Raw genomic sequence first — 21,038 nt, 5'->3', positions numbered from 1 at the left:
CAGAAGGAGTGGACTGCTGCTGGAGTCAGTTCTTCAAGAACTTTCACACACAGACGTATCCAGGACATGGGCTACAGGTGTCTCATTCCTTGTGTCAAGCCACTCATGACCACTAGGCAACGTCTATCTGGGCCAAGGAGAAAAAGAACTGGACTAATGCTCAGTGGTCCAAGATGTTGTTTTCAGATGAAAGTAAATTTTGCATTTCATTTGGAAATCAAGGTCCTATAGTCTGGAGGAAGAGTAGAGAGGCCACAATCCAAGCTGCTTAAGGTCTAGTGTGAAGTTTCCACAATCAGTGATGGTTTTGGGACCATGTCATCTGCTGGTGTAGGTCCACTGTGTTTTATCAAGACAAAAGTCATCACAGCCGTTTACCAGGAAAGTTTAGAGCACTTCATGCTTCCCTTTGCCGATAAGATTTTTGGAGATGGAAATGTCATGTTCTAGCAGGACGTGGCACCTGTCCACACTGCTAAAAGTACCAATGCCTAGTTTAATAACCACAGTATCACCGTGCCTGATTGGCCAGCAAACTCGCCTGACCTATTGTCAAGAGGAAGATGAGAGACACTAGACCCAACAATGCAGACGAGCTGAAGGCTGCTATCAAAGCAACCTGGGCTTCCATAATACCTCAGCAGTGCCACAAGCTGATCACCGCCATGCCACGCCGCATTGATGCAGTAATTCATGCAAAAGGAGCCCCGACCAAGTATTGAGTCTATTTACGGTACATACTTTTCAGTAAGCCAACATTTCTGAGTTTAAAATCATTTTTTCAGTTGGTCTTATATAATATTTCTAATTTTCTGAGATAATGACTTTTGGGTTTTCATTGACTATAAGACATAATCATCAACATTAACAGAAATAAACACTTGAAATAGATCACTCTGTTTGTAATGACTCTATATAATATACGTGTTTCCCTTTTTGTATTGAATTACTGAAATAATTAACTTTTTGAGGATATTTTAATTTATTGAGAAGCACTTCTAACTTTCATCGAGCAGTTAATCTTGAGAGCCAGCTACATAACACAGTAAGTATCCAAGCTGTATGGAGCAAGTTCAGCTCATGATCCTGCTCTATACAGTGATGGTGCACTTACAGCAGCACTCCAGGATTTTTTTTTCAGCGCTGGACTCCTGCTTAAAATCTAAGGTCCCTGACCCTAGTTTTATAGTCCCCTGCCGTAGTCTTTCCCTTTTAACAATGCCGCTCGTTCTGCGGCGCCAACTTGTGACTGCAACCTGTTACTATTGGACGTCCAAGGTAACGGTTAAAAGTTCTCAATGTAAGTCTATGAACGCCAGAAGTAGTGTGTCATAGGCGTGCATTGAAAGTGATCTCCAACTTGTGCCATGAAACATTGGTAAGATCCAGCAGGTCAAAAACTGCTGGAGACTGATAGAAACAGTGGGATGACAGCTGCAGGTAAGTATGAGACGAAGTGCATGGAACTTAGATTAGAGGCACCACTCCAGATGCTGGAGTTGAAATTTAAGCCTGCATGCCCATGATCAGTGTTTGCAGCGTTTTGGACGCTGCATGCTTCAGCTGTGTCCAAAATGCAGCATTGTACAGTACCGTCATAGTGGACGAGATTTCTAGAAATCCCGTGCCCACTGTGCTTTTTGTTTCCGCAGCAAACACTGACCTGTGGTGCGTCTTTCCAGACCGCAGCATGTAAATTGTTTGCTGCAGAATCGCATGCATCCTCTGTAGGGAGAACACAAGCGAGAGACCGCAGCGCACTGAACCCTGATCATGGGTACAAGCATCTGCGGTCTCCTGCGTTCTCCTGCAGAGGAGATGCACTGCTGCGCAGGTCAGGACCCGCTGCATCCAAGACGCAATGAGTCCTGATCATGGGCAGACCTTAATCCCATAGAAAACTTAGGGAGGGAGCTGAAGATCTGAGTTGTCCAGTGACAGCCTCGAAATCTTAATGATTAAGAGATGATCTGCAAAGAAGAGTGGACCAAAATTCCTCCTGACATGTGCGCAAACCTCATCATCAACTACAAAAAACGTCTGACTGCTGTACTTGCCAAGGGTTTTGCCACCAAGTATTAAGTCTTGTTTGCCAGAGGGATCAAATACTTATTTCTCTCTGGAAAATGCAAATAAAATTATATAACTTACACAATATTTTATTTTGAATATTCTATCTCTCACTGTTAAAATTAACCTACCCTTAAAATTATAGACTGTTCATGTCTTTGTCAGTGGGCAAACTTACAAAATCAGCAAGAGATGAAATAATTATTTCTTTGACTGTATACAACTTGTGGACTCTTCTTAAACATGAGATTTACAGTGAAATAAAAGTCACCTCTGTAATCAATGTCTGAGGCTGTGGTTGGTAAGAACTAACAGACTCCATGGATGAAAGGCTTATATGACTGCTAGTGAAGGGAAGGTGACTATAATGGGCACTGATAATTTTGGAAATTTTAGAAATGTATTTTTGTATATTACGAGTTGTTTAGTTATTATTCTAAATATAACAGATGAAAGTAAGCAATTGAGATTTAGAATTTACAGTTTTCCTTTAGTTACATAATAATTCTGCACACTCAGTCACCCAATAATTCTGCACACATATATATTCTCCTATGAAAGACAAAAACACACTTTAACATTCTTAAAGAAGTTGTCCAGTTACCAAAACTGATTTTTTTTTCTTTCTGATAAATCTTGCTAATATGTGCCCCTCAACACATCTATTATGTTTTTTTCAGCAAAATTACCTTTTATTGTGCACTAGCAGCACATGCTCATTGCTGGCTCCAGCTCTGATGGGGTTAATCTCTCCTGACTTCCTGTGTTCAGTTCCTACAAGTCCCAGAATTCTTTGTGGCTCTAGGGCGGTGTCTAGCTTATCTAACACACCCACTGTGTGTAACACCCCCCTCAGCTCTCCACCCAAAGCCTCCTCCCTGCCTCTTCCCTGTGTGGATACACTGAGAGAAATCACACAGAGACAGCAGCAGCTCCCAGCTCTGCACACAACCAGGGGAAGAAAGTGTGTGTGAGTGTGAGTGTGTGTGTGTGAGTGTGTGTGTGTGAGTGTGAGTATGAGTGTGAGTGTGAGTGTGTGTACAGAAATTATGATTAGTAGCCGGCGCAACATGTGAAAAAAATAATTGGGGGAAAAAAAGTGACGGGTGATGAGATTGCTTTTTTCCCTCTTGCCTAGTTTGTGTGTCGTCCGTATCATCCACAAACCGCATATGACCGGATCCTGTGGATTAAATGTGCAGCGCATGCAACCATTATTTTACCAGATCCTTCTGCAGCGGGACACAGAATTTATCGGCCGGCACTGGAGTCAGCTGACTCCTGATCTCACAGCCCGCACACGCTGCAATGGCTGCAGGTGGGCTCATTCACATGACCGTTCCGTTTGTCCTGGTCAGTTCCTGTTTTTTTGCGGCCCCACAGACAGGACCATGTTTTCAATGTCTTTTGTGTAGGATCGGATGGTACACGGTAGCACTTCCATGTGCATCCGATCCTACAAAAAAACCCACATCGGATGCCGTATGTCCGCTCCGTTATTATGGAACATGTCCTATTCTGTTCCGTAATAACAAACCGTGACTCAATACAAGTCAATGGGTCCGCAAAATTCCCGGAAGCAACACGGAAGCACTTCCATGTGACTTCCGTTGGGTGCCCGTGCAGTCAGTGTCCCGCTCCAGCCCCAGCCCCGCGGCTGCCCACTCAGCAGTGTCAGCAGCGGCCCGCACTGCAGTGTCAGCAGCCGCGGGGATGACAAGCACTACAGTCAGGAAGTTAGTAAGTTAATTACATACGGTGATGAAGTCCTGCCCTCCTGACGTCAGCGGTCGTCACTGCCTTCCATTCCCCACCGCTTGTCACATCACCTCTCGCTGTCGACCCGAGGCTGTGACTAGTGGTGATGTCACGGGCCGCTCGCGATACTTTGTTTGTGAAGGCGGCGGTCATTGAACTCGGTGACAGCGCTGCTGTCAGGAGTTCAGCGATCATCGCAGGTAATATACCTCGCTAACCTCCTGATAGCAGCACTCGTCATGCCCTGCAGTGACCTGGGCTGACCTATTGATGTTAGCTCAGGTCACTGCACGGCTCTCCCAGCAAATAGGGAACATTCTGTTCTTCATTGACTGGGACATTGACTATGGTATGGATCATCGTGGGACCCCCTTGTATTACACCAGACCTGAATTTGTTTTTCTTTCTAATAAATTGGTGAAAGAGGGAATGTGTTGTCGAGTGTTTTTTGCAATAAAAATGTGTTTGTTGTCTATTTTTTTTTTTTTATTACTGCCTGGGTTGGTGATGTCAGGTATCTGATACACGCCTGACATTACTAACTCCAGGGCTTGATGCCAGGTGACATTACACATCTGGTATTAACCCCATATATTACCCCATTTGCCACCGCACCAGGGCAACAGGATGAGCTTGCTATAAGCACCAGGACTGGCACATATAATGGATGCGCTACTTCTGGGGCGGCTGCAGCCTGCTATTTTTAGGCTGGGGAGTGTCCAATAACAGTGAACCTCCCTAGTCTGAGAATACCAGACCACAGCTGTCCGCTTTACCTTGGCTGGTGATCCAATTTCGAGGGACCCCGTGTTTTTTGTTTTAAATTATTTAGTTAATTTAAAATAACAGTGTGGGGGGGGCCTCTGTTTTGGATTTCCATCCAAGGTGAAGCTGCCAGCTGTGGTTTGCAGGCTGCAGCCGTTTGCTTTACCCTAGCTGGCTACAAAAGATAGGGGGACCGCATGTCATTTTTTTTTATTTATTTATTTTTTGGCTAAATACAAGACTAAGCACCTTAGTGCCGCATGACAGTCACAAAAGGGTGCCAGCTTAGAATATGCAGGGGGGTAGGACATTATATATGTCTTTCTTATCTATCTATCTATCTATCTATCCAGCCCTCTATTCATTCATTCATTCATTCATTCATCCCTCTATCCCTCTGTCTCTATATCTATCTATCCATCTCTATATCTACTCATCTATTTATCTTTCTTGCTGCTTCCGTTTTTTGCGGTCCGCAAAAAAAACTGGAAGGCACGCAGATGTCACACGGATGCCACTAGGATGCATCCGTGAAAAAAAAGACCGTTTTTTTGTGGCCCGCAAAAATGGAACGGTCATGTGAATGTAGCCTTAACAGCAGTCGCTGCCTACTGCTGATCACATGTGACCGTGTGCGGGCTGTGTGTGCAGGCTGTGTGTACAGGAGTTCAGCTGAGTTCAGATCAGCTGACTCAAGTGTCGGCCGATCAGGCTGGGGCCACACGGGGATTACTGCGATCCCCTCGCATTACACTCGGCTCATGCTCAGTACAGTAGAGCTGAGCGTCATGCGTGTGTCCCTGCGACTGAGGTCTGACTGTGCAAGCAGACCTCAGCTGCGGGGGGCGGTCCGCCACTCGAGGGGTGGGCCAGCACTGAGGAGGGGTGGGAGGGATTTCTCTCCCTCTCTCCTTCGTAGTCCACCGATGTACCGCAAATGCAGTGCGATTTTTCTCTCACCACATACACTTGAATGGGTAAAAGAGAGAGTCTTGCATTACAGTTGTAGCATGCTGTGATTGTTTTCTCGGTTCAATTAGGGCGGAGAAAATAATCGCTCATGTGCGCTGACACACAGGCTAATATTGGTCCGAGTGGAATGCGATGTTTTATCGCACTCCACTCGCACTGTGTTTCTCGCCATGTGGCTTAGACCTTACTTGTTCTATGTCCCCCTACATCCATCGCAGCGTGTGCAGGCTGGAGTTCAGCTGAGTTCAGATCAGCTGACTCCAGTGCTGGACTGAACTCCGCTGACCTCACAGCCCGTACACGCTGCAATGGATGCAGGGGGACACAGAAAAAGTAATTGGCCGACACTTGAGTCATCTGATTACTTGGGATGAATTGAGCAGTAAAATGCTCTGGTGCTCGATGGGCGAAGCCCATGTCAATTGTTTTTTTAAAAATTCATTAAAAATAAAAAAAAACAAAAAATCACATTGTTTGTGGGCTCCCGCTGCATTTTCTATTGCTAAGGGTAACCCAAGCAGCTACTGGCTGCTAGCCCCCGCTGCTTGGTGTTACTTTCACTGGCAATAGAAATCCAGGGAAGCATTTTCTTTTTTTTATTATAAAGGTTTTTGCCTGAAAACTTTTTTAAAAAAATGACGTGGGCTTTGCCATATTTTTGTATGCTAGCCAGGTACAGCAGGCAGCTACGGGCTGCCCCCAACCCCTAGCTGCCTAATTGTACCCAGCTGGGAACCAAAAATATAGAGAAGCCCTTTTTTTTTTATTTCATGAATTTCATGAAATAATTAAAAAAAAAAAAAAAAAAAAAAAGACGTGGGCTTCGCCGAATTTTTGAGTCCAGCCAGGTACAACTAGGCAGCTGGGGATTGGAATCCGCAGTGCAGGGTGCCCAAGCTTTCTGGGCACCCCCTCTGCGAATTGCAGTCCGCAGCCACCCCAGAAAATGGCGCTTTCATAGAAGCGCCATCTTATGGCGCTGTATCCAACTCTTCCAGCTGCCCTGGTGACTGGTGGCTCGCTGGGTAATAATGGTGTTAGGGCTAGCTGTAAATTATAAGCTGGCCCTAAGCCCAAAATTCATGGGGTCACGCCAATATTAGACATGGCCACCATGAATTTCTAGTAAAGATTAAAAAAACACAACACACAGAAAAATATTTTTATTAGAAATAAAACACAACACAATTAGTGACTCCATCTTTATTTAAATAAAGAACCCCCCTCCGCAGTAATCCTGGGTCAAGGGTCCCGCGCCGTCCAATCTGGATCCAATATCATCTGATCGGTTTGCTGGAAGGCAAAGCGATCAGATGATGTCAGGTTAAAGGACATGAATCACACAACACAGCAGCTGATTGTATAAAAGCTGGTTATACAATCAGCTGATGCATCAGTGAAAAAAAAAAAAATACTGACTTATGTGCTGATTACCGACAGCTCCTGGAGCGATCGGACGGGAGTCTGATCCCGTCAGATCGCTGCCGGTAATCAGCTGATGAAGTCTCCTGACGGCATCAGCTGATAGCCAGCCGGGCGCTAAAAAGATGGCATCACCGCGAGACTACGATCAGCTGATGCATCAGGTGACCGCATCAGGTGATCAGCGCCAGGTCCTGCAGGCATCGGACATGCCCGGAGAGTCTGCACACAGCCGGAGCGGCGGTCCTGGGAGAGGAGCTGGTAGCGGACATGGTACCGGGAGTCTGCAGACAGGTATGACATTTTTTTTCTATTGTTCACTTTTGATTTAGCAGCTACCTCCATCTCCCGCCCGTACATTGCGCCGCACGGGAGCTGACATGGCACCGGACGGGAGATGGAAGCGGTGGTGACGGTACCGGGAGGATTCACGCTTCTGTGTTTAATGACAGAAGGAATCCTCTTCCTGTACACGTCACTTTACTACCCACCCCTTGCGTTTATAGCTGCGTTTTTAGTCATAGAAACGCACTAAAACGCAGCTATATTTGCAAATTGTGTTTTTCATTGCGTTTTTGAACATCTCATTCAACTCAATGGGTGTAAAACGCAGTGAAAAAACACAAAAATAATTGACATGCTGCGTTTTTGTGGGCACCACAAAAACGCAGCTGAAAAAAATGCTGTGTACAGACAGCAAAAATGAAAACTCATAGACTTTGCTGGGGAAGCAAAGTCATGCAGTTTTCTGAGCAAAAACGCAGTGAAAAACGCACTGTGTGAACTTACCCTTAGTTGGTGACATGCAGCACCGCAGGTGACAGAGCAGAGCAAGTTGGTGACATGCTCTGCTCTGACACATAGTGTGCTGCATGTCACTAACTGTATCCACTCTGGGACTTGTTGTGCAGGTGACTGGATGATACATGTCACTAACTTGCTCCACTCTGTGACTTCTGCTGCATTGTACCAACTGTTTACACTCTCACCTGAACAAGTCTCAGAGTGGGGCAGTTAGTGACATGTAGCATCCGGTCACCTGCACAACAAGTCCCAGAGTGGAGACAGATAGTGACATATAGCACACTATATGTCAGAGCAGAGCATGTCACTGTCTCCACTCTGGGACTTGTTGTGCAGGTGACCGGATGCTACATGTCACTAACTGCCCCACTCTGAGACTTGTTGTGCAGGTGAGAGTGTATACAGTTGTTACTATGCAGCAGAAGTCACAGAGTGGAGCAAGTTAGTGACATGTATCATCCAGTCACCTGCACAACAAGTCCCAGAGTGGAGACAGATAGTGACATATAGCACACTATGTGTCAGAGTAGAGCATGTCACTGTCTCCACTCTGGGACTTGTGCAGGTGACCGGATGCTACATGTCACTAACTGCCCCACTCTGAGACTTGTTCAGGTGAGAGTGTATACAGTTGTTACTATGCAGCAGAAGTCACAGAGTGGAGCAAGTTAGAGACATGTATCATCCAGTCACCTGCACAACAAGTCCCAGAGTGGAGACAGTTAGTGACATGTAGCATCCGGTCACCTGCACAAGTCCCAGAGTGGAGACAGTTAGTGACATGTAGCATCCGGTCACCTGCACAACAAGTCCCAGAGTGGAGACAGTGTCATGCTCTGCTCTGACACTTAGTGTGCTATATGTCACTATCTGTCTCCACTTGGGACTTGTTGTGCAGGTGACAGAGTGGAGCAGATTGGTTCCATGCAGCGTCCGGTCACTTGTGCTGCTGGTAGGAGCACATGATCACACTGCCGACACCGCCCGCTCTCCTGACAGCTGAGCACAGCGGGCGGGTGGACAGTGTGATCACATACTTGCGTGACAGGGGGGATTTCAGTGGATGAAACACCCCCCCTGTACTCCACACTGGAGCCCATACCTCCCACAGCTGACCGATGGTAAGCGGCGCGCTCTGCCTTCACCGCTCCATACTGGCATCCTCCGGATCCTCCCCTCGATGCTGGGCTGTGACGTGCGGTAGTCACCGCCCACAGCCCTGTCACTCAGTGTGAGTGGTGCCAGCCTCCTCTGACGTAAGGGGCAAGTTTGAGAGCCCGGAAATGCCGGGACGTCAGAGGATACTGGCGGCCACAGCTCCAGGGGGTCATGTGACAGGCACTGAGCGTGCAGGATAGCGCCGCTCAGTGCCAGAACTGGAAATACAAGCCAATGGAGAAGATGCATACAATGGTAAGTGACACTCATTGGGAAAATAAAAAAAATGGGTGAACCACCCCTTTAAATATTCCTGTTTCAGGTTTATTTACCTTTTGGATTTACTAGAGGTGTTGAATGATAAAATTATCAAAAATACAAATTGCAAACTAATTGTGAAAAGGTTATTTTGAAAGAAGGAAACTCATGATCTTAAGCCTGCTTTACACGGTACGACCGATTGTGCGATTTCACAATCGATCGTACCCGCCCCCGTCCTTTTTGCGTCACGGGCAAATCGCTGCCTGTGTCGCACAAAGTTAGTAACCCCCGTCACACATACTTACCTCTCGTGCGACCTCGCTGTGGGCGGCGAACGTCCACTTCCTGGAGTGGGAGGGACGTTCGGCGTCACAGCAACGTCACACGGCCGCCGGCCAATAGAAGTGGAGGGGCGGAGATGAGCGGGACGTAAACATCCCGCCCACCTCCTTCCTTCCACATAGAGCCGGCGGCGGCCGCGGGAGGCAGGTGAGCTGCTCATCGTTCCCGTGGTGTCACACGGAGCGGCGTGTGCTACCACGGAAACGATGGTCAACTAAATTAAACGATATTATGGAACCTAGCGAGCAGTACCCGACTCACGATTTGTGAGCGATACTGCGTCGCTAGGAGGTGTCACACAGGCCGGCATCGCCAGCGATGCCGGATGTGCGTCACAAAATCCGTGACCCCGACGATCTATCGCACGATAGATTGTCTGGTGTAAAGCAGCCTTTAGTGCCCATGATCTTTGAAGACAATAGCCACCACCTGGTTATATTAATGAGGTCCTAGAATTTAACTGTTGTTGGCTTGATATTTACATCATTAACTTAATTATGTTGCTGCATTCACAAATTGCAAAACAAATGTCACTTTTCACTCATATTCTAAAGGCATAGTAGAGTTTAGAACAATCTTGAGGGAACTAGATGTTGTATTGACCTGGAAAATAAGTGATACCTAATTTGTTTTCTCACCTTGTTTTTAAAATGTTTAAAAATTGCAAGATTTCGGAAAACTGGATGAGCCTCAGAGCTCGCAGAAATCTCAGGCCTGGAAGAGAGAATAAGTCATGGTTAATTATTTTGCATGAGCAAGTTAAGACATAAACCAAGAACCTTACATAGGTATAAAAAGATCATTGTGCGTGTGCCATAATAAATGATAAAGATTAATACCGCCACACGCTAAAATACTTTGCAGCCCAACCTATCCAAATCATACAAGTTTTTATCTCCATATACTGGCATAACAACATTACCAGTATTTACAGCGAGCTGCGATATGATAAAGTAATCAGCTCAAGAATCACCAGCCTTCAGAAAAAAATGTTTTCCTGGACACTAGAAATGTCTTGAGGTATAAAAAGGTGATCCCTTTACCAACTATTAAAATCAAGGGTCAGTTAGTGGTGCCTCTCTATATTTATAATTATCTAAACCTAGATGAAAAATGACTAATGTAAAGAGTAACATTTCAGTTGAATAGGTCTTAGAATTGCCATACTTGAGCTGATTTACTCCCCGTAGCACAGCAGATCAAGTATGTATCTTTAAATTAAGGTGTGAAAGTCACTTAGGTAATTTGAAAAATGAATTCCGCATTACTTCCACTTATTGGATCTCTAGATTAAAAGCTCTGGTTAGTGACAGCACAAGGACACATTTAATTAAAGGTCATAATAAAGCCTATTGTGTTTCTATCACTTAAGGTCCAGACCGCGGATTATCTTTAAGTAAAGAAGATCAGAAAAACAGAAGGTAATACATGAAAAATTAATACGAAGGAAAATAAAAATGGAGCAGAGTTCCTTAGTGAAAGCATCCGCTTCACTATCGGGCACCTTTTATGAACAGTATGCTGTAAATTGTGGACGACTCCGTGCCCGATCAGATCCTTGCTTATAATTACTCATTACTCTCCTACGTGATGATGGAGAAGCTTGTGCTTCAGATAGAAAAGTACAGTAAGATTGGGAGAGGTTTGAAGGCGTCAAATGTTTGCAATGCATCAAGATACACATTTTATAGTCATGAAAAATGCAGTTTTATAGGAGCAAGGGGTTTGAATATAAATTATATATTTGCCAAAATTAGGATCATATGAGGCACCATGAATCCATAAATCATTGCAGTAATGACAAAAAGATTTTATAGTTATGAGAGTAGTTTCTAAAACCACATGCACACATGTTGATCAGTATTTTACCTCAGTATTTGAAAGCCAAAACTAGGAGTGGGCAAAAATCCAGAAGTGGTGACGTATTTTTATTATAATAAAGGATGGAAGGATGGGTCACTAAAAGCTACAATCACATGTAGTCTGAAGTACGGCAGAAAATTTGAAAAAGCCTAATTTTTAGTTTAGGTCATGTGACCCTCTCCCCCTTGCATTTTGATTCATCCCCCAAATGAATAATTAATAAATGTATTACATGAGGGGACACGCAGTCATATCAGTGATCTTTGATCACACTTGTGTCCTGGGTTCCATTTATATCAGAGCAATTCCAATGAATTCTCATTTCATTTCCACCATTTTCAACCGATTTTCTTTCAGATATTCATTATTTTTTATGGCAAAAATAGAGTTTGCGATATCCTTACTAGACTGGAAATAGATTAAGATCAGCCAAAGATATATGCAATAGACACACAAATACTTCTTTCACATCATGTAAATATAAATAGATTAATAGCACCATAATCCCAAAACAAGAATATGGCAGTGTTTTCATCAATTTTCTGTAGTCTTTAGGTTGTTACATTATTTTATTTTAAACTTTTGGGACTTTATATAATTGCTAAATTCCTCTTCTCAGATTTATTACCCACAATAGGCACAAACCGTGGAGCCTTTTAGTTAATGTTGAATTCGATAGTAAACTTTTTGATCTTTGCTACTTACATTTAAAGAAAAAACTTAGTATGAGCACAGATTACAATCCTACAATTATCACTGGCAATAGCTGAACTTTACACAGATACTGATGTGCCCTCCAGCTGGTTAGTTATCACTAGTCTGTAAAAGGGGAGATTTCCAAGCACTGACCAGTATATAGAAAATGACATTATTGCTACCATAGTACAATTTTACACACAAGTGTTCCTTCTGCTGCTCCTTTACTGTCTCATGAAGTCAAGTATATCATAGCTCTGTGCATCCTACTAGATGTATGGCGCCATAATAATGCACACATCGACTTCTAACGGGCCAAACTATATATCCATATTCCTCCGATTCTATAAAGAAGGTTTATTTCATAGAATCTGAAAGATATTGTAGTGCACTTCATTGGATGCAATATTAATGTGCCACTTTCACCAACAAACATTTTTAGTAGGGAAAAATAACTTATTAAAATACAACTGTTGAAAATAGCAATCGATCACCATTCTACCATGCATGAGGCCGTAATCGTATACAGTAGCCCATAGTGAATTCACTAAGCACGTAAAGAGATATATACGATACTAACTTCATTAAATGAAAGTTAAAATACTCTGACGAGCTTCCTGACCTTTTAAAGTACCATGACTTCCATGTTCTCGTAAGGTGTTAGAAGGACTTTTCATTATAAAAAAACTAATTCCCTCTATTCCCATCTTCATAATCCCACTACCTTTGGGATAGTGTTTTGATAACTAGTGATAATGTATAGCTGGTTATTTCCTCCAAAAATGTGTAGCATTATTATTATGTGTAGCAGTATTATTTTAGATCACTCAAATCATATGACTAGACAGACGTTTCCTAATTATTCAAAACTTACCCCAGTAGGAGGCCTTCCTATAGAAAGAGGACAAGGACTGACGCCATCCAGGTGTTTCCCCTTTATCCCCTCCACCAACACCTGCTTTGACTCTGTAACCATTCTGGTACAAGTCGCCCAATGATTTCTTCCGTCTGCGAGTACTTCTATACGCGTCACTCTTTGACCCCTCAGGAGCCCGACAAGCTAAAATCTTACCTGAAATCATGTCTCAGAAAAAAGTTACAATTTTCTAATCTATTCTATAGATGCTCCAAAACTGGTAAGAATTATACAGAGCATCTTTTGTCTTCAGAAAGCTTAATACTGATTTACTAATTGATAAGATATAGCATACATAGCTCAGCTGGATCACAAGCCATAAATCACCAGATTCTCCAAGAACACAAGTGGGTCAGAAATCATATAGAGATATACATGATCAACAGAAGAGCTGCGAGGCTGAAGACAAACCAGTATATGACCAACAGCGATATACTGCACAGATTCCCAGCTGATCCTTCTCTGCATAAGGCTTTAAAATCTCCCATTTGCTATCAGGATATTAAAGCCTAAGCTCCTTTTGGACATTTTATGGAAGTGTGTTCTGTCTATAGCATCCCCGCCCCACAGCTACATGTGCAGCATTTTACATCCGATGCTGAAGATCATTATAAAAACAAAAGTCTTGTTGGAACTGATAATAATATAAATGTAAGTGACAGGACAAACGACTATGGGTAAAAAAACAACACTCTTTACTGGAATGCAGGAGTGTACATATAAATTATGGGGCCCCATAGCAAACGTCCTAATGGTGTCCCCCACCCAAAAAATGGATATTTAATGGAGTAGGTTTGGTCAGAGTGCATAGACACAGACATAGAAGAGCATTCCTCCCATGTTTTCTGGCACTTATAAAGTAAGTTTGCCCCTATTAAAGTCCTTAGTGTCACAGGTTCCACTCATGGGCGCCATAGTGGCCTTGTGATGTGCCACTATTATGAGTAAACTAATGTTTCATGTAATGATTTTTGCAGGCTCAGATTTGCTCCTATTTATATTGCAGATGTCTAGCAGGCTGTCTAGTAGGCCTTCATGCTGTCCGAACCATGGGCAGCATGAATCGCAGCCTGGCTGCATGGTTGCAGGCAGCTATGCATATTGTTCTCTGAAACACTGCAACGTTTCAGAGAAAATATAGATAGAAGATTCAGCTACGCCCCGGCTGGCTTCTCCCAGTGCTGAAGCTGCTGATTTACAGGGCTCCTAAGGAAGTAAATTATTAAAGTATATTATTGTCTGAAATGTCTCAGTGTTTCAAAGGATAATATACCTGGCTTGCAGTCATGCAATCAGGATGCGATTTATGCTTCCTGTGGGTTGGGCAGCATGAATTGCCTGACAGGTTCATTTATATACCTCTCTCCATCAGGTGAGGCAAACATATGAAGGGAAAAATGATAAAATTAGTGAAAAAGACATTTTTTTTGTGAACCTTAACACTAGAACTACAGAGGTAGTCATTTTGACTACTTTGCACCATGTATTTCTATATAGGTGTCACGAGTCCAGTAGTTCTAGTGTTAAACCCCCATACTTTAGATTGCTGACGACCGAACGATGGTCTGGCTGACTGTTCAGTTGACAGCTATCTTGGCTGCCTCTCGCACATATAAAATTGCTTCCTCTGCTCCTCTCTGTACTCTAGAAAAGAGAGCCACTACTAGATATCTCTGGTACCGGTTATTTCTAGGCACCGGCATATCCTTCCTATCCAGTCTGTACAATGTACACTTAAGGACCCGTTACACGCAACAACGTATCTAACAATATATCACCAGGGTCACGGATTCCGTGACGCACATCCGGCATCGTTAGCGACGTTGTTGCGTGTGACACCAACAAACGGTCGTTAACGATCAAAAATACTCACCTTATCGTTGATCGTTGACACATCGTTCATTTTAAAGAAAACGTTGATTGTTGCAGGACGGAGGTTGTTCGTCATTCCCGAGGCAGCCCACATCGCTACGTGTGACACCCCGGGAACGACGAACTACAGCTTACCTGCGGTCGCCCGCAATGAGGAAGGAATGAGGTGGGTGGGCTGTTACGGCCGCTCATCTCCGCCCCTCCGCTTCTATTGAGCGGCCGCTTAGTGACGCCACTGTGATGCCGCACGAACCGCCCCCTTAGAACGGAGGCGGTTCGCCGGCAACAGCGACGTTGCTAAGCAGGTAAGTCCGTGTGACATCTCCAAACGATTTTGTGCACCACGGGCAAGTTTTGCCCGCGACGCACAAACGACGGGGGTGGGTATGCTCGCTAGCGATATCGTTAACAATGTTGTTGCATATGACGGGGCCTTTAGACCAGTTTCAGATGTCCATGTTCAATCAAGTACAAGTCACACGCATGGTTAGGGTCATGTGTGTGTCATACGTGTGTCATGCGTATGTCACACGTGTGACATCTGTGTTTGCATAAGTGTCACATACCAGAGAAAACACGGACCTTTTAAATAAAAATCTTTTCTATATTTACCTGTATCCAGCGGTGTTTTCTTCGGCTCTGCTGCCTCCCGCTCCTGACCGCCGCTCATTATACTCATAGAATACTTACTGCAGTGAGGAGCTGGAAGCAGCAGCAATGAGGGGACAGCGCTGGGGACAGCACTGCCGAGGACAGCATCGCGTGGACAGGTGAGTATTCACAAAGCAGAAATACAATGAAGGTATAAGCGGCATCGATTTAGATGCTCAAGAGAAAACAATATTCAAAGTCAAATTGGGAAAACTAGTATTCACAAAGCAAGCAGTCTGTGTGCAGTGACGTCCAGAAGGTCATTAATTTCCCAATACACACATATGTACGAGCAGACACACATGGATACACCGAGCACATACACACACATAGCGCACATGCATGTAAACATTGAACTCAGACAGACACACACACACTGCTTTATGCTCACCTGTCCCCAGCGATGCAGTCCCCAGCACTGAAGTCCCCAGCGCTGCTGCTGATTCCAGCTCCTCAGTACAGTGAATATTCTATGAATATAATAAGCGGCGGTGAGGAGCAGGAGGCAGCAGAGCAGAAGACAGCACCGCTGGATACAGGTGAATATAAAAAATATTTTTATTTAAAAGACCCGTGTTTTCTCTGATATGTGTCACACTGATGTCACACGGATCACATCAGTGTGCGATCCGTGTGACACCCATGCTACCAGCGAAAAACCGGACATGTCTTAGTGTGCACGTGCGGGGCCACGAGGGGTCACACGGTTCATGTGAAAACACGGCCGTGTGAGTAACAGCTTACAATAACATGGGTACGTGTGTCATCCATTTTAAAACCGAATGTCACACGTACCTCAAACACGGACGTCTGAAACTGGCCTTATACACTGCATTGTGACGCTGTATCACTTCCAGTGTGGCCTTCCCCAATGTAACAGTGCTACATATGTGACATAGGCTTTAATGAGGATGTCTCTAAACAGTAAGTGGGTGGTGGAATTAAACACATACAGTCAGGGCCAGAAGTATTTGGACAGTGACACAAGTTTTGTTATTTTAGCTGTTTACAAAAACATGTTCAGAAATACAATTATATATATAATATGGGCTGAAAGTGCACACTCCCAGCTGCAATATGAGAGTTTTCACATCCAAATCGGAGAAAGGGTTTAGGAATCATAGCTCTGTAATGCATAGCCTCCTCTTTTTCAAGGGACCAAAAGTAATTGGACAAGGGACTCTAAGGGCTGCAATTAACTCTGAAGGCGTCTCCCTCGTTAACCTGTAATCAATGAAGTAGTTAAAAGGTCTGGGGTTGATTACAGGTGTGTGGTTTTGCATTTGGAAGCTGTTGCTGTGACCAGACAACATGCGGTCTAAGGAACTCTCAATTGAGGTGAAGCAGAACATCCTGAGGCTGAAAAAAAAGAAAAAATCCATCAGAGAGATAGCAGACATGCTTGGAGTAGCAAAATCAACAGTCGTGTACATTCTGAGAAAAAAGGAATTGACTGGTGAACTTGGGAACTCAAAAAGGCCTGGGCGTCCACGGATGACAACAGTGGTGGATGATCGCCGCATACTTTCTTTGGTGAAGAAGAACCCGTTCACAACATCAACTGAAGTCCAGAACACTCTCAGTGAAGTAGGTGTATCTGTCTCTAAGTCAACAGTAAAGAGAAGACTCCATGAAAGTAAATACAAAGGGTTCACATCTAGATGCAAACCATTCATCAATTCCAAAAATAGACAGGCCAGAGTTAAATTTGCTGAAAAACACCTCATGAAGCCAGCTCAGTTCTGGAAAAGTATTCTATGGACAGATGAGACAAAGATCAACCTGTACCAGAATGATGGGAAGAAAAAAGTTTGGAGAAGAAAGGGAACGGCACATGATCCAAGGCACACCATATCCTCTGTAAAACATGGTGGAGGCAACGTGATGGCATGGGCATGCATGGCTTTCAATGGCACTGGGTCACTTGTGTTTATTGATGACATAACAGCAGACAAGAGTAGCCGGATGAATTCTGAAGTGTACCGGGATATACTTTCAGCCCAGATTCAGCCAAATGCCGCAAATTTGATCAGACGGCGCTTCATAGTACAGATGGACAATGACCCCAAGCATACAGCCAAAGCTACCCAGGAGTTCATGAGTGCAAAAAAGTGGAACATTCTGCAATGGCCAAGTCAATCACCAGATCTTAACCCAATTGAGCATGCATTTCACTTGCTCAAATCCAGACTTAAGACGGAAAGACCCACAAACAAGCAAGACCTGAAGGCTGCGGCTGTAAAGGCCTGGCAAAGCATTAAGAAGGAGGAAACCCAGTGTTTGGTGATGTCCATGGGTTCCAGACTTAAGGCAGTGATTGCCTCCAAAGGATTCGCAACAAAATATTGAAAATAAAAATATTTTGTTTGGGTTTGGTTTATTTGTCCAATTACTTTTGACCTCCTAAAATGTGCAGTGTTTGTAAAGAAATGTGTACAATTCCTACAATTTCTATCAGATATTTTTGTTCAAACCTTCAAATTAAACGTTACAATCTGCACTTGAATTCTGTTGTAGAGGTTTCATTTCAAATCCAATGTGGTGGCATGCAGAGCCCAACTCGCGAAAATTGTGTCACTGTCCAAATATTTCTGGACCTAACTGTACATACATACATACTGGTATGTCATATGTTGTGTACTGCCCACACCTTTCCCTGCATATGTTGACTGATCTGATCAGCCATAGGAAAAGTATAATAGAAAAAATCCTGCTTTTGGCTTACAAATTCTGAGGTAAAAAAACTCAACCAAATACGCAATGCATGTACTTGGCCTTGTGGTTTGTTCAGATCTAACTTTGCAGACTTTATATTGCTGCTATGTTCTTTTTTGAAACAATAGGCTTTCTCCTGGTAAACCTTCCATACAAGCCATACTTATTCAGTATTTTCCTAATTTACTGTCATGAACTTGAACATTTGTTAAGGTAATTGAAGCCTTTAGAGTTTATGCTGTAGGTTTTGTTTTTCTTTTGCAATGTATTTGAGTATTGCAAGGTTTGACCTTTGGGCAAATTTGCGCCGACATCCACTTCCAGGAAAATTGTCAACTGTCTTGAATTATAAAAATTGAAACAACATTTTCAAAAAATCTTGATTTATTCAGTATGCAGTATGAGCACCACACACAGAAATCCCTGCACTTACACATCTCAGCTGCTGTCAATAAGGTTATTAATGGTTGTCTGAGAAATGCTCTACCGTGGTGCTGAAAGCACATGAGCAAATCATCAAGATCCAATGCTGGCAGGTCCTTCTGCAATTGTCAATTAATGACATCCAACATTTTCTTGATGGTTAAAAGTGATGGAATAAACAGTAAGCGCAAATAGGGTCTTATCCTAAAACACTGTTAGCAAAGGTGCTGTAGGGGTAGACTCACCTGGTGTGGTTGTGAGAGTCACAACCACTGTAATGGTGTAAATATGGCTGCAGCAGAACCCACATGGAGATGCAGTTAAAATATGGAGAGAAAAGAGTTAATAAACCGCGCTGCCATAGAAAGGAGGATCCATGTAGAAGAAATATTTTATTTGACCATGTAGAAGAAATGATTTTATTTGTCCAGTAGAAAGAATGGTCCTCCTTTCTATAGCAGCGTAGTTTATTAACCTGTTTCTCTCCATATTTGAACTGAAAATTTTCCTGATGGGAGACAAGTCTGCAGATACTGCAGCCCATGGTAGCACAATTAGACCATGCAAGACTGCTCACAGTAGCAGGAGCAACATGTGGATTGGTGCTGCCATGTTGAAAGATGGCTCCTGGGACATTTTGGAGAAATGGCCACACCACTGGTTCTCTGACCAAATCAATGTAACACCAAGCTGTTAGTTATCCTTGTCTGACTACTGTACGTTATGACACCCCACACCTTAATCCCAGGAGAAATATTGATATGATGTTCCCTCAGTAAGATCTCTTTATAGAGATCTCCAAAGCAATATCTAGCTATTATTGCATCCAAGACAAAAGTGGGACTCACCACTGATGAGGATAGATCTCAATCCCAGCCTCCAATGCCATTTTACTGTGCACCATAATAGCCATTGATAGTGGTGGCTTTTGGTAAAAAAAAAACACCTGTAGCTGGACATCTGTATCATAGTCTAATGTCGCGCAAACTTCTTCTGATGGTTTGTGAAGACAATGTTTGACACCTTAGGTTTGGTATGTGACATCTAATTTCACTGGCAAAACAGAATGAATCAATCATGGAAACTGTGGTGCAGCTATTTGTCCAATGAGTCCTAGGATCTGTTTTTCAACATTACTGCTATGTCTGTCTGAGGTCACAGGATCAAAATGGCTATCTCAAGAAGACTTGGTATAATCCAATCCATTTGGCCAAATCCAGAATAACCCTGACACACTTCAACCACTATACCATGATCTGGATTTACAATAGGATCAAGTGGATTGCTACCTATAGAAGGCCTGCTGTTCAGAGGTGACAGCAAGAGGCAGGAATGGTCACCAAGAAGGGTCAAAAACCAAGAGTGCAGCTAGGTACAAAATTATCATGCAGGAGAAGAGCCAAATAACAAGCCAGGGTCAAACAGGAAAACATCAATACTGAGCAATGGAAACGACAAAAACCCTCACCGTGGCCCTGATCCACTCTCGCCTTGACTACCGTAACTCTCTATTAATTGGTCTCCCCCTAACTAAACTCTCTCCTCTACAGTCCATCCTTAATACAGCAGCCAGGGTCACCTATCTGGCTAACCGCTACTCGGATGCCTCTGCTCTGTGCCAGTCATTGCACTGGCTGCCCACATATCACAGGATCCAATTCAAACTGCTTGTTCTCACCCACAAAGCTCTCCACAGTGCAGCACCCCCTACATCTCCACCCTCCTCTCTGTCTATCATCCCACCCGTTCTCTACGCTCTGCAAATGACTTTCGACTAACATCCACACTAATTCGATCCTACCACTCCCGAATCCGAGACTTCTTCCGAGCTGCACCAAACCTCTGGAACGCTCTACCCCAAGAAGTAAGGACAAATCACAACTTACTCAGCTTCAGACGCTCCCTAAAATCGCATCTTTTTAGGACGGCCTATCACACTCCCTAGCCAAACTAATTTCACCTAATCCCTCTACAACTTCTCAGAACATAACCCCATGTCAAACTCCATGGCACCCAAATGCATCTCAAGGCTCTGGCCAACTGGTCCAGGATGCCATTATCTATCCCCCATTTCCTTGAGATGGCTGGATTGTCATTGTAAATAAGCACTTGTACCTTGCCCCTCCCCCCATCTCATTGTAGATTGTAAGCTCTCACGAGCAGGGTTGCCTTTTTTCCCTTTAAATATTGTATCTTCTATAATTGTTACTTGTTTGTACAGTCAGGGCCAGAAGTAGTTGGACAGTGACACAAGTTTTGTTATTTTAGCTGTTTACAAAAACATGTTCAGAAATACAATTATATATATAATATGGGCTGAAAGTGCACACTCCCAGCTGCAATATGAGAG

At 43.7% G+C, this 21,038-nt stretch overlaps 1 protein-coding gene across 12 annotated transcripts in view; it reads right to left on the bottom strand.

The window, feature by feature from the left end:
• KCNMA1 (potassium calcium-activated channel subfamily M alpha 1) overlaps positions 1–21,038 on the bottom strand; it is a 1,029,133-nt gene that overhangs the window by 387,770 nt on the left and 620,325 nt on the right. For all 12 annotated transcript variants that reach the window (XM_075349081.1, XM_075349079.1, XM_075349082.1 and 9 more), the window contains exon 6: positions 10,191–10,266. In XM_075349081.1, coding sequence (XP_075205196.1) covers positions 10,191–10,266 — 76 coding nt within the window. The remainder of the gene's footprint in view (positions 1–10,190; positions 10,267–21,038) is intronic.

Source organism: Anomaloglossus baeobatrachus, chromosome 5 (genome assembly GCF_048569485.1).
Source record: "Anomaloglossus baeobatrachus isolate aAnoBae1 chromosome 5, aAnoBae1.hap1, whole genome shotgun sequence".
Taxonomy (NCBI): Eukaryota; Metazoa; Chordata; class Amphibia; order Anura; family Aromobatidae; genus Anomaloglossus; species Anomaloglossus baeobatrachus.
Note: the sequence above shows the minus strand (reverse complement) of the source record. Positions and strands in the feature narration are given on the sequence as shown.